Consider the following 13,519-nt stretch of genomic DNA (forward strand, 5'->3'; position numbering starts at 1 on the left):
AGCATTCAACAGACGGAATCAGATGAGAACAGGTCAGACAGGCAGCAGCACACGGAGCATTTCTCCACAAACTTCTTTCACAAAATCATAATCGAACGGGAACTGTGATTGAGTGCACTTGGAAACTTTGGATACGTCAGGCTGGTGTGTTGTCAGAGAGAGAAAAGTGGAGTGGAAATCTGTATTGAATTTGGTTTTGGTGAGTGATTTTTTAAAATTTTAAATCTGAATATAAAAAGACATATGAAAGATATAGCTAGATATGTCAATTTCAGAAATGATTTGATATGAGTAGGCCGCACTCACAGCGCGAGCAGAGCTAGTTAGCTAAAGCTACCATGTGTAACGATGCTTATTGTATCATGAGTTGAGACAATGAGTGATTTATGAGTGTTGATCTGGTCTATAAATGTCGATAAGTTAGATTAATGTGTCATTTGAGATGCGCATACTTAATTATTGTACGTTTGTCTTGTGTTTTGCAAGGCTGTGTTTCCTTGTTCTCAGTTTTTTCCTATGTGCACGTCATCTGCAAGTATCCTGTTTTGAAACTATCAACTGGTAAGATGTTTCCAATTTTCTTTTGTTTTTCGGACTCAAAGGACTTTGATTCATGGGATTTAGTGATTTGATTGGTTTATTTTTGCTTCTGAAATGGACAGACTTTGTTTTTTGTACTTGAACTGATCGGAGAAGTTTGAACAACTCTTTAAACTGAATCCTTTGATTCACGAACTTTGTTCAACTGAGTCGTTTTATTCATGAACTTTGTTCAACTGAATCTTTTCATCTTTCCAGCATTTCCAATTCATATTGTGGAACATACTGTTTACTATTGACAGTAAATGTGTTTATTGGAAGGAATTCTGAATCATTATGTTTTGAGTCGAATCCAATATCTGATCCAATATATTCTTTTTTTACATTTCATCATTCATTCATCCGAAAAGAAATGACTAGTCGTTAAGGCTGTAAGGTTAGTCAACCAGAGAAATCCTTAGTCAACCAAAGTCCTGTCCTGCACAACGATCAGTCAACAAAATAAAAAAATAAAAAGATGAGATGTTTTGCATTTTTATTGAACATTTATTAAACAATTGTCATAGAGCATTTATAAAACAACAACGAAAAATCAATACTACATAAAACTATAATAATAAAATTAGTTGAAAAGTGATTTTAGTAGTGATTTTTTTTAACTGCAAAGTGAGAAGTTCTGTCCTAGATCTATAGTGACCATCACAATCGCGCACCTGATCACACCACACGCTACAAAAAATATAACTGCTAAAACTGCCAAATAATGAAAAAACATAACAAAAGCCCTAGTTTATACTGGTGTATATTCTTCTTTACTTTCAAAGCTTTGGGTTAACTTTTGTTCAGCCGATCTAGGCATTTTAAAACACACAAACCCAAATAGCCTAAAAAACAATCCTAATAATTATAGGCTGTATAGTAGGAAGGCATATAGGTTTATTTTCATTTTGTTACATTATTTAGGCTATTTTCAAATGCGTCAAGTGTACAAATAAAAACAAAAACATAAAACACAATCTATTGAGTCAGTCTAATAAAGCCGTTAAGGCTACTTACAGATTTGCAGGCCTAGTCCACCTTTTTTATGTTGTGGACCAAAAACACTAACATGTCCACATTCTTGGGTAAAAGACAGCTCCTCGACTTAACAATAAATCCTGCTTTGGAAAATATGTGCTCTGCAGGAGTGGAGGTTGCAGGGATGCAGAGCAGGCGTCTTTTGTGCGCTCAAGTTCGTTATTTCAAATGTAGGCGTGCGGCATGCGCGCTCATAATGGAAGCGACGCAGTCGCGGTGCGACACGCTCATTTTTTCCAAGCGCGTTCGCGCCGCATCGAGATAAAAACATCTTAACTTTTCAGAATGCTGCAAGCGCACCGTAGGTCACGTGACAAGAACCTTAACAACAACAAGCTTAGAAACGACAGACGCCTCCGGAGCGCAACCGCCCTAGCGCTTTGGAAAAAGGAGAACGCGGCGCGCCTAGCGTTTTGTGAATGGCGCAGCATCATAGCTTGCACTCCACAGTCTTGTCTTTTTTTGTAAAATACAGCCAGACAAAAGATTTAGATTTCTTGGAGATTTTGTTGACTAAAGCCAAAACAAATAGCATTCTAACTGAATGAATACAGCAAAACTTTTACTGAGCGCGAAGCAGCAGTGCAGCCAGCCGCAGGTGCGGTTCCCGAGTGTTCTACGTGGTGCGCTAAACTGGCGCAGAATAGCCTAAATTAAAACATTTAAATTTGGGGATAAAACATAGGCTAATTATATTTAAAATACAGTAATATATAACTGCTTATAAAGGAATAAATATCAGTAAATCAATTCATTTATTTCTGTTGGTAAAAAATTATGCAACTGGTCGACCAATGAGAATGAGAAGACGGCATCAACTGATTAGTCGACTTAACGACTAAAGTTGACAGCCCTACTAGTCAGTGATGTCTGTTTTGATTTATTGACTTATAAATTGTTTATATTTGTCACTCATCTTTCTGAAACAAACTACAAAGAGAACTAATTCCTTTTTATAAGGAAATAAATATAATTTTCTATTTGATAGCAATACCACTGTCACATGACGCCTACCACAGGTCTGAGCTCGTCACTGTCATCACCGCAAAAAACAAACCAAAAAAAACCTTTACATGTTAAAGGTATAGCGGAGGATTTTCTTTTTCTGGGTGGGTAGCCTATACTATTGGTCCACCTAATTGTCAATCATTCTGGTGATATGTTTACGTAAGGCCGTCGTACGTGCTCGTCCCTATGTAGTTTTCGCTTTCTGCGCATGAGCACTTTCAGTTGTATTATGTGTGATGAGTTACGGTTTCAGCCATTCCTTTGAAAATGGCTGAGGGTCGAAAGATAAAAAATGTATACGAAGTGTATGATAAGAAGAGAAAGGCCGCAGAATATAGAAACAAGACCAGAGTGATTTTGGGTGAATATTTCACACGCTGGCGTGTGCTAAAAGCACAGGTTGGGCTTCCCACTGATGCCGCAGTCGCGAAAATTGTACTAGACAGGTAAAGTTTGTCATGCAAACTTTTTAAAATCCATTTAAAATCACTGCTAGTAAAAGTTAATGTAAACTCTGATTAGCGATGCTAGCCCTGGCACAAGTCATGCACCGCGTAGACACGGTAAACATCTCAATTTGTCTAAAGTAGCCTTATGACCATATGGCAGGGTTCCAGACTGCGACCAAATTGGTCGCATATGCGACCATTTTTTGAGAATGTGCGAGTTAAAATTTTATGTGGTCGCATTTGTGCGAGTGGACGCTCGAGCAACAGAACGCCGTTGTATCAGCAGCTGCAGTCTGTAACTTATGTTCAAAATGAACGAGTAGGCTACATCATGAATCCATTTTCCAAACCGTGTTTTTGACTTATTCTGAATCACTACGGTACGCCTATAATAAGTGTTTATATTCGGACTATTTTATCCCGGGGTCGTCTCGGCTGCGGAGTAGCCCAGTGCCTGCGTGACTCGCCATATACATTAACGGAGAGAAGTTCTGTCTACAATGTTCTTCCGCAAGACACGTCGTGCAGTTTATTTATTGACGAACGTAGACGCCACGCACATTGCACACTGATGGTGAAACGCCCCAATTACGAATTCACGAATTAAGGCATATAAAAATGAAAAGGTCTCACGAAACACCGAGCCCCTTCCTACGTCTTTTCAGCGGTTATATTTTCCTCTGTCGAGCGATTACTCTCATGATCGCTCGACAGAGGAAAAGGAAATTATTATAAAATGCAGAAGGTAAGGAGTGTGAGATTTCTGCTTTTTGTTTCAAATGTAAATAGATAGATTGTATCTAATTCAAATGTAAAAATGTTTAAAATTACAGATTAAAATTACTGTCCAAAATCCATGAAAATCCTGAAATTTGGCAATGATAATTAATATATTACAGGTATTTCTGCTGCAACACAGAAAGTGTTTGCTAGCCTTGGTCCATTAAAACCACTATTCATTGGCATGCATTGATTAATCCCATGGCATGTAGCAAAAAAAAAAAAAAAGTGCGACCAAATCATATGCTGGTGCGACCAACTGAGAAAGTTGGTAGCACCAGTGCAACCAGTGGAAAAGTTAGTCTGGAGCCCTGCCATATGGTAAATGATATCACGCTGAAATATTCTAAAACCTTGTGTGTTCATTTTCGATAATTCCAATGTATTCACCATAGTATTTATTACACAAATGCAACAAGCTACTTGTCCATTGCATATCATGTCTTGAGTCTTCGGTCACTCAATCGATCAGTATAATAAGTAAATAAAACACAGAAGGGCATTTGACATTTTGTCTTCCATGAATGTTTTTGAGTTAGTTTGTGCCACCAAACGTGACTACCCAAATTTGGATGCCCTTCCAAACAATCTACTTTGCATATCTGTGCACCCTCTCGGGAGCAAATAGTGTTGCGCATGTTTATTTAAAAAAAAATTGGAGAGGGCGGGTCTTCTCTAAAATTCGGAAAGATCCTCCGCTATACCTTTAACATTGTGTCGAATAACATGGATTCATTGATTGTAATGACATGGATTGTGTCTAATGACATTGTGCCTTACATGGATTCATGGTTTTCTAAACAAACCTTATCAAAACATGGAGCACCAGTCTAGGACAATTCTCTGGCCTCTCTAGGTCAATAATTATTGAAAAAGTTGAACTTTTGCATTTTTCATATTGTTATAACAGGATGATTTAGAAAAGGGGTGTGGCAATAAAAACTCAAAAGCCTATAAATCATAAATAAAAACTCGTGTGACAACATAGTTAACAAACATGCTACATTTTATGGAGATCAAACCATAGGTGGCGCTATAACTGTTAAAAAGCTTTAAAACCATATATTTCCTATGGTAAATTGCCTGTATTGGCTGTAAATTGTTGTTTCCATCTATTATGTCACTGGTTAGGGTTAAGAGGCGCAAAATGAACGTTTTGGGAGGAGCCTATTTTTCTAAAATGGCTATAACTCGAGAAGTAAATGATATCTTCACCAAACTTGGTACACATGTGAATGAGTTCAATCTGAGCTCACAGTAAAAAAATTGCAACGATTGAACAGTAGGTGGCGCTATAACATGGTAAAAACATAAAAATGGCTATGACCACGTGACCGTTAGTCCGATTGACCTGAAATTTGGTGCAGTGTCTTGGTACCATGTATGTGTAAAAGGATAATGGCGTATCTAAAAAAACATGGCCGCCATTGACCAATGAAGTTTGAGCACCTATTAAACAAGGTTAACGGAGGCCGATCAGAACGAAACTCGATGGGCATGTTCAACTCGTGGCCCTAGAGGTCTGTAAGAATTTTGAAAGAAATCAGCCACTTGTTGGCGCTAACGAGTTTTACAGCTCTGTAATCACGTGGTGTAGCACACATCCACACAATATGCATATCGTTTGATACATCTAGTTATTAACGAAAATGTTAAAAACCTACTTTTGCGAACTAGTCCTAGCTTTTTCGCTCAATCGGAACCAAACCAGTCTAGGACAATTCTCTGGACTCTGTTGAATTTCCTATGGTAAAATGCCTGTATTGGCTGTAAATGGTCTTTTCCATCTATTATGTCAGTGGTTAAATGTATGCTAAATAAAACTTAATGTCTTAAATGCTTATGTGCTTAAAGGCCTTAACCCTCTGGGGACCAAGAACGCGCCCGCGCGTTTTGCTGTTTTTTTTTCACATAGCAGCAACTAGGGCTGTGTATCACCAACAATGTCACGATACGATACGTATCACGATACTAAAGCCACGATACGATATGTGTCACGATATGGATCAATTTGGAATTTAAATTTCTTTTGAGCTGAGTTTAGTAACAGTAATATCTGTTTATTGAATAACCAGTGTTATAACAGTTGTGATAACTGAAAAACAATGAGTTAAATGAATAAAAAAGCTTAGAATGGCTCTTCCTTCTGCTTTTAAAGTCTGCCTCAATAACTGAAATGACAATTATAGTGACACTGAAGCATGTCTACACGGCTCAATGACTAAACAAAACTTAAAACATTCCATAAAAGCAAAAACGGTAACAACTTAAATTTAACTTAGTTTTCTCAAACTCTTTTAAACACCAGTATTTAACAGGTCTTAAGTGTTGGAATGTGCACCAAACAAAGTCATTTCTTCTACGTTGAAATCATTTTAAATGATTACATTTTCAAATTTTAATGCAGAAACAACAATTGATCGACATGCTCAGGGTTAAGAGAGTGACAGCAGAATATCTCGCTTAACTTCATCATACAACCGGGGAATCGCCGTTTCTGTTAAAAACCTTTATGCTTATTTAAGACATAACCAACTGTGTTTAGAGGATACTTACCAAGAACGAAATTGGTTCATGACATCATTTTGCGTGTTTTAGTCTGTTAAAGCGATATAATCTCGCGAGCTGTATGTGAGGCGGCTTTACTCTCTATGTATGCACGCAGAGAAAACCAACTCTCAGAGAGCGCGCAAGTAGGCTACTGAATAGTTTAAAATCGTTTGAATGTTTAAACTGGTAAGACTTAAAGACATGCAAATGGTAAACTTTAGTCACGATGGCCCGATTATGCAAGTGAATATTCCGTCATGTCCCGACTCCTAACCGTGAGCGTGTAGTTTCACCGGCTGCAGCGCTGGACGCTTGCCCGAGACGAGAGAGAGAAGACGCAGCACTGCATTGAACTCACGCTGTTTGTGAAATTGCGTCTCACAGAAAGTTTTAAAATGACTGATTTGATAATCTGTGTGGATTAATTTACTAATACTACAACCTACATGCTAAAGTGAATAAATGTTTCCGTGAATTTCCCGCATTATAAAATGCGGGAATTATTCAAATTATGCGCAATCCCGCGCCGAAATTGGAGCCCTGAATTGGCTACATTCAAAAGCACAAAAGTATCGATACGGCAGCTGCTGTATCGATACGCGTATCGCCAGGAGTTCATGACGATATATCGTTGTATCGATATTCTGAGCACAGCCCTAGCAGCAACATAGACTTAAAATACTCCGTCATTTATGGTCATATAAATAAAATCAATACATGATTATAAACTATAGAGGGTCTTCTTTTTTTGTGTACACTCACATTAACATCAAAACCTTGTGTTTTTTTAAAAATAAATAAAATAAACAGGGTGCGCTTTCAGCTCACTCTGTCTCCGCAAAAATCTTTCTGAAACATGTCTGGAAAATGAACGGAAACTCCGCTAATACTTATCACACAAACATGAAACATACGTCTAAAGAACGCTTTAAATTTCTACTTTTAAATAAAACAATTCACATTTAAAACAAATATTCTCCTGCAATGTAATCTGTCAAAAACTAAAGAGAAGTACAGTTTCTCCTGTCTCAGCTCATTATCGTTAATTTGTTCACACCCACTCGCAGAGCGCGCGATTCATAAGATAATGTGTTGAGGCCATTTGCAAAATAGATAAACGCCCCCAGGCAAATGCTGTAAACACACAATATTTTTTAGTCAGATTAAGATTCGTCTTGCGCGGCTATGAGGAATAATCCTGGGACATTTACCACAGAAGGGCTGGTTTATTTTCACTTCGAGGAGGAGCAACAGATTCAGCTGAGAAGTGTAAGTGTTTTGTGCTTTGTTCTAATTGCGATATAGAATAACGTTAGTGTCTGTAAACGGACAAATAGCATATCCTACTGTTTAAGTGTGTGTGTGTGTGTGTGTGTGTGTGTGTGTGTGTGTGTGTGTGTGTGTGTGTGTGTGTGTGTGTGTGTGTGTGTGTGTGAGTGTGAGTGTGAGTGAATGAATGCACAGATACGCACTGTTACAGACGAAATAAAAGAACATTTCTTTGACTAGTTTTGGATAAAGTTTTTCAAATCAAATAAGCATCAAATAAGCTTCAAAATAAAGACATCAAATAAGCTTATGTTTTGTCAATAAACTAATCAACTAAGATGTTTGTTCCAATGCAAGCTATATCAAAATAATGAATCTTCAACTTTGAAATATGTATGATCAAACTAAGACATTTATGGAAAAAGACTATTTTCTTTTCAAGATGTTTCCAACTCTAACTTTGAACTGAAATAAAACCATGTCTATATGGTGAAGGGTGTGTGATAGAAGTGTCCAGACGTATGCACCCTGTATTTTAAAGAAGAACATTTAATTATTTGCGATACATTATTCATTCACAAAGAATTCAGGGACATTATTCATTTCCCTAAAGGTTAGAGTTTTCCTCATTTTTTAAATTAAGGCATTAAGATTTTTTATTCCTCTTCTTAGTCAACTTTAGCATGGGTGTTTTCACTTATTCTAAGCAGTGTGTGTGTGTGTGTATATATACACTACCGTTCAAAAGTTTGGGGTCAGTGAGAATTTTATTTTTATTTTTTGGAGGAAAGAAATCAATACTTTTATTTATCAAGGAATAATTAATTTGATCGAAAGTGACAGTAAAGACATTTATAATGTTACAAAAGTCTTTTGAACTTCCTATTCATCAAAGAATCCTAAAAACAAAACAAAAAAAACTGTACAACTGACAGACCAACAACTGTTTCAACATTGATAATAATAATAAATGTTTCTTGAGCATCAAATCCTCATATTATACTGATTTGTGAAGGATCATTTGACACTGAAGACACTGACACTGGTGATGCTGAAAATTCAGCTTTGATCACAGGAATAAATTACACTTTACTATATATTCACACAGAAAACAGCTGATTTACACTGGAATAATATTTAATACTATAACCGATTTTTGTTGTATTTTTAATCAAATAAGCGCAGCCATGGTTAGCAGAAGAGAATTCTTTTAAAAGTATTTAAAATCGTACCGACCCCAAACTTTTGAACGGTAGTGTATATATAATTAAAAAGCAATTTTAACCAGAAACCAGTCCTTTGTTGTGTATCTTTGGATTATGTTGTGTTGTAAATAAATCCAAACAATCGAAAAGCCATTCTTTTTTAAATCTCCTCATTCTTTGTGCAAGGCTCCTCATAAGGGCCTGATAGCACCTAATAGGGCCATTATGGGGAGGGTCTTTGTCTTTCTCAGGTGTGAAATGCCATACATATTAATGAGAGATCACGCCTCCTCACATAAAGCTTTCTCACACTAAACACGTCATACACATTATAAAAGGATTTATTGACTTATCTGAATGAGTAGTCAGGATGATTCTCACATAGTTTTGGAGCAAATATTCTAGGCTATGTGATACAATTTTCAAAAGTCTAAGTCTAAATAATCAATATGTGTTTTGTGGTCTTATTTCAGCAACTTTCATTTTTATTTTTTTCAATAACCACGCATTAACATTATTCTATTAAAAATACAAACATGTACATACATGTTGCTCAGATATCATGGTAGCCAAGTTTGTGCTATATAGAGTGAATTTACACCTTTGCCATTAACATGTTTATAAATAACTGAAAAAAGCACAAATGTCAGTGCATGTCAAAACATCCCAAGGGCCCCAAAAACACTCTGGTCCCCAGAGGGTTAACTGCTTGAACCCCGATAAATGCTGCTTGCAGCTTTAATTTTTTTTGTTTTTTTTACACACAAAAAGTATTCTCGGCGCTTGATAAAATTATGGTTGAGCCACTTAGTCACTTGGACTATTTTGGCTAGAAAAATCTTTAGTTGAGGGCAGCCCTAGTACTTCCTATGTGAAAAACACCCATTTGTGTCACTGCTGCAGGTTGTGCCGTACTGTGTGAGATAACACTCATTTTTGAGCTTTTGTCAGCTCTAACTTTCAGGAGGGTGAACTCATTTTTGAAACATGACATTATCTCTTTGATAAGAAAATGATATTTTCCTAAAGAAAACTGATATGCTTCTTTGGTAATTAATCAACCAGACTTGCTGGAACATATCTTACAAGGAAGCTGTCTACTATGTGAAGCTTAGTATATATTTCTATTGAACATGGATGGAGTAACACATTTTGTTGGAAAAGGAATCCGAAAAGTAGTTTATTTGTTGTTAGGGGTGGGTAATAACACTATATCACGATATAGTTATTTTCGCTTTGAATAAAGTTATAATCAATTTTTCATTTCAAATTTTCAATTAATAAATCTCATCACCAATTTCAATATCACACAAAAAAATAGCAGAAGTATAAAAAAAAACCTTTTTAAAGCTCACTGAAGTCAAATAAACAGTCAATAAAAAAAAAATAAGACAAAGAACAAATAAACTAATTACTAGCAATAGGACAAAAACTACAAGAGAACAAAAGACACAAATAAAACAGACCTACCTGGAAAACCTCAAGCACTACAAAAACAACAACAAAAAAATAGAACAAAAAATACAAACGTGAGCATAACTAACGGTTAATCGCGTCTACCGGTATATCACCCACCCATAGTTTTGTTGAGAAATAATAAATATGAGGTGGTGTTTTTTTTACCCCAATCCCCATCCATTGTAACTGTGGACATCATATTCTGTAGACCTTTTCCTTTTGTGTTGCACAGAAAAAAAATGTATTCATATGTCTTTCCAACCCATGTGACAGAGAAAAAGAAAGTACAATTTTATGTTTTAGGTCAATTATTTGTTTACACTCAAGGGTGTAAATTTAAGTCATAAGAAATGCTGGCATGGAGAGATCCCAATGAAAGACAAAAACTATTAACTTTTTTTTTTCAAAACCAAGTAAACTGGCACTAATACGAATAAAAATGGATTTTTGATTGCACTCACCCTCTTTGAGCCGATCTCCCTCTGCTTTAGTTTTTTTTTGTCTTTCAGATCCAGCGAGATCCACCAAGTGCAGTTTGGAGACCATGACATCACTCCTTTTCAAAACAACAAATTTCTCATTTTAAGTTAAAGATACACACACACACACACACACACATATACATACAAATATATATGGGCCATTCTACAGAATTGGTGCAAACTGCTGTCCCACAACAACCAAAAAAACACTAAAAAAGCATTTAAGTATTCAAATTTTAATGTTTACAAAGATTCTTCTATTATCTATTGAATCCCACAATAATATTTAAAATATCAGTAAACTAAATGTATATAAAATCATAATTTATTGGGTACTTTCAATTGGGAGGTGGCTGTCCCGAACCCTAACCCCTAAATGTCAACTTGTGAAAAGGATATTGAAATGTTTTTTAGTTTTTTTTCAATTGTTATTTTTAAAAATATCTTTTTGATTTCTTTTAAAAAGTGAAGTAAAATAAAATAAAAAAATTATATTTTATTTTTAAATCTGAAAACTACTTAACTACGTTAAAAAATGTGGCCCGCATTTTCATGTCACTACCGAAACTGTGTTTTAGTCCATTGGCTGAGACTGATTTTAACCACAGCCCTACATTTTTTATCAGGAAATATTCCTGTGTCCCTCTCTCTCATAGCCTCTCTTTCATTGTAGATAGGTACCATCATTTTGAGGGAAATGTGTTCATAAGTCTGAAGTCTTAAGATTTAGTATTTGCTGCAGATAAAGTACTAATTGTTAGTGATTTTAATATACATGTAGATAATGAAAAAGATGCTTTGGGATTGGCATTTAAAGACATTGTAAACTCAATTGGAGTTAGACAACACGTGTCAGGACCTACTCATTGTCGTAATCATACTCTAGATCTAATATTATCACATGGAATAGATGTTGATGCTGTTGAAATTCTGCAGCAGAGCGATGACATCTCAGATCATTATCTAGTCTCGTGCATAAAGCTTTCTCAAAGAAAACACGTCATACACATTCTAAAAGACTTTATTGACTTATCTGAATGAGTAGTCAGGATGATTCTCACATAGTTTTGGAGCAAATATTCTAGACTATGTGATACAATTTTCAAAAGTCTTGTGAAGAAATAATCAATATGTGTTTTGTAGCCTTATTTCAGAAACTTTTATTTTTAAGTTTTTCAATAACCATGCATAAATAGTATTCTCTCAAAAATACAAACATGTATATATATGTTGCTAACATATTATGGTAGCCCCGTTTGTGCTATATAGAGTGAATCTACACCTTTGAAATCAACTTAATGGGCTTTTACAAAGAAAGATTAGATTCAAAATACAACAAATCTTATAAATTACACTTGAAATATTGTTAAAATTGTAATTATTGGTGTGTTTTTTTTTTTAAATATCAAAAAATATATTTACAAGGTAGATGTAAACAAAATATTAATAGGTCAATATAAGCGTTCTTATTAAGTTATTTATTATTGTGTTTCGGTAGTGACAAATTTGGGGAGAAGAAAATATTTCCAAACTTTCTGAAAATACAGTATGATAATTAACTACACAAAAACTAGAAATGTTTTTTGGGGGGGGTTTTGCCAAACATTTTACAGTTTTATACATTAGCACTTCACAATAATGATATATTTTTAGACCTGGATGTGTTTTCTTTGAAAAATCATTTTACCTTTACTTCAATTAGCACCTTCTTACATCAAGAAAGGGGGTAAAAAGCTCATCACTTTTCTCATGCGCAACTTTCAAACAAGCTGTATATGTCCATTCTAAATAGGGCTGCAACCAACGATTAATTTGATAATCGTTTAATCTGTTGATTTTTCTGATTAATTGGATGAAATTTAAAAAAAATCATTATGCATTAATTAAAAATGAATTTCAATCCATTATTTAAATAAAAAAAAAATAAGTTTTTCCACATCCTGCCCAGTGCTGTCCTCCCAAACAGTGTGTAATAAAGCCTATGAAAACAAATATAGTGGATGTATCCAGGGTTCTAAATTAACACCCGCCAACCCGCCAAATGCGGGTTAAAATTCATTTTGGCGGGTGTTAATAAAAACTTACTAGCCAGTTTGGCCGGTGATGCATAAGGTTCTGTTCTCGGTCATTTACCCCCTGGCAGTACTTCCTACATTTCCCATAAACACTGTGCCGTAATGCTACGTGATGACGTTTCATACGCCCATTGGCTGCGCGCAGTTTGCAGTGAAACCAGCACGAGAAATGATCATGGAAACAAACGGAGCGTAAGCGTCCGTCCACCAGAAAACACAAGGAAGATGAAGAACGAGCCAGAGCAGGGAGCAGACTGAAAGAGGAGGGAGCTAGTAAAGTAGCTAAAGTAAAAAGTTAAGATTAAACTAAATGCGGCGGTGGTTGGGACAGACTTCTGGGTTTAAATTTAAATGTCGTTTAACGAGAGATAGCCTACGTTATTTTTTTTTAAGTTTAAGGTTTTTGTCATTATTTCTTACAAGCTTATACATTAGGCAATAGCCTATACACAACAAGCTTACTATATATCTTAAGGTTTTCTTTTAGTTGAAAACATTAAACAATATGTGTAAACAAAATATATAAACAACAAAAGCATTTAAGCTCAGGCAGCGCAAACGGGGAAAAAACGCAAAAAAAAAAAAAGCAGACTGCGCAGTTATCGTACAGAACGTAGCCTACATAC

The 13,519-nt window shown here is 35.5% G+C and overlaps 1 protein-coding gene across 1 annotated transcript in view; it reads right to left on the reverse strand.

The window, feature by feature from the left end:
- kif4 (kinesin family member 4) overlaps window positions 1-13,519 on the reverse strand; it is a 162,589-nt gene that overhangs the window by 122,417 nt on the left and 26,653 nt on the right. The window contains exon 7 of the mRNA XM_056239100.1: window positions 10,798-10,892. Coding sequence (XP_056095075.1) covers window positions 10,798-10,892 — 95 coding nt within the window. The remainder of the gene's footprint in view (window positions 1-10,797; window positions 10,893-13,519) is intronic.

Source organism: Rhinichthys klamathensis, unplaced genomic scaffold (assembly GCF_029890125.1).
Source record: "Rhinichthys klamathensis goyatoka isolate OS25496 unplaced genomic scaffold, OSU_Roscu_1.1 h1tg000554l_1, whole genome shotgun sequence".
In the NCBI taxonomy this organism is placed as follows: Eukaryota; Metazoa; Chordata; class Actinopteri; order Cypriniformes; family Leuciscidae; genus Rhinichthys; species Rhinichthys klamathensis.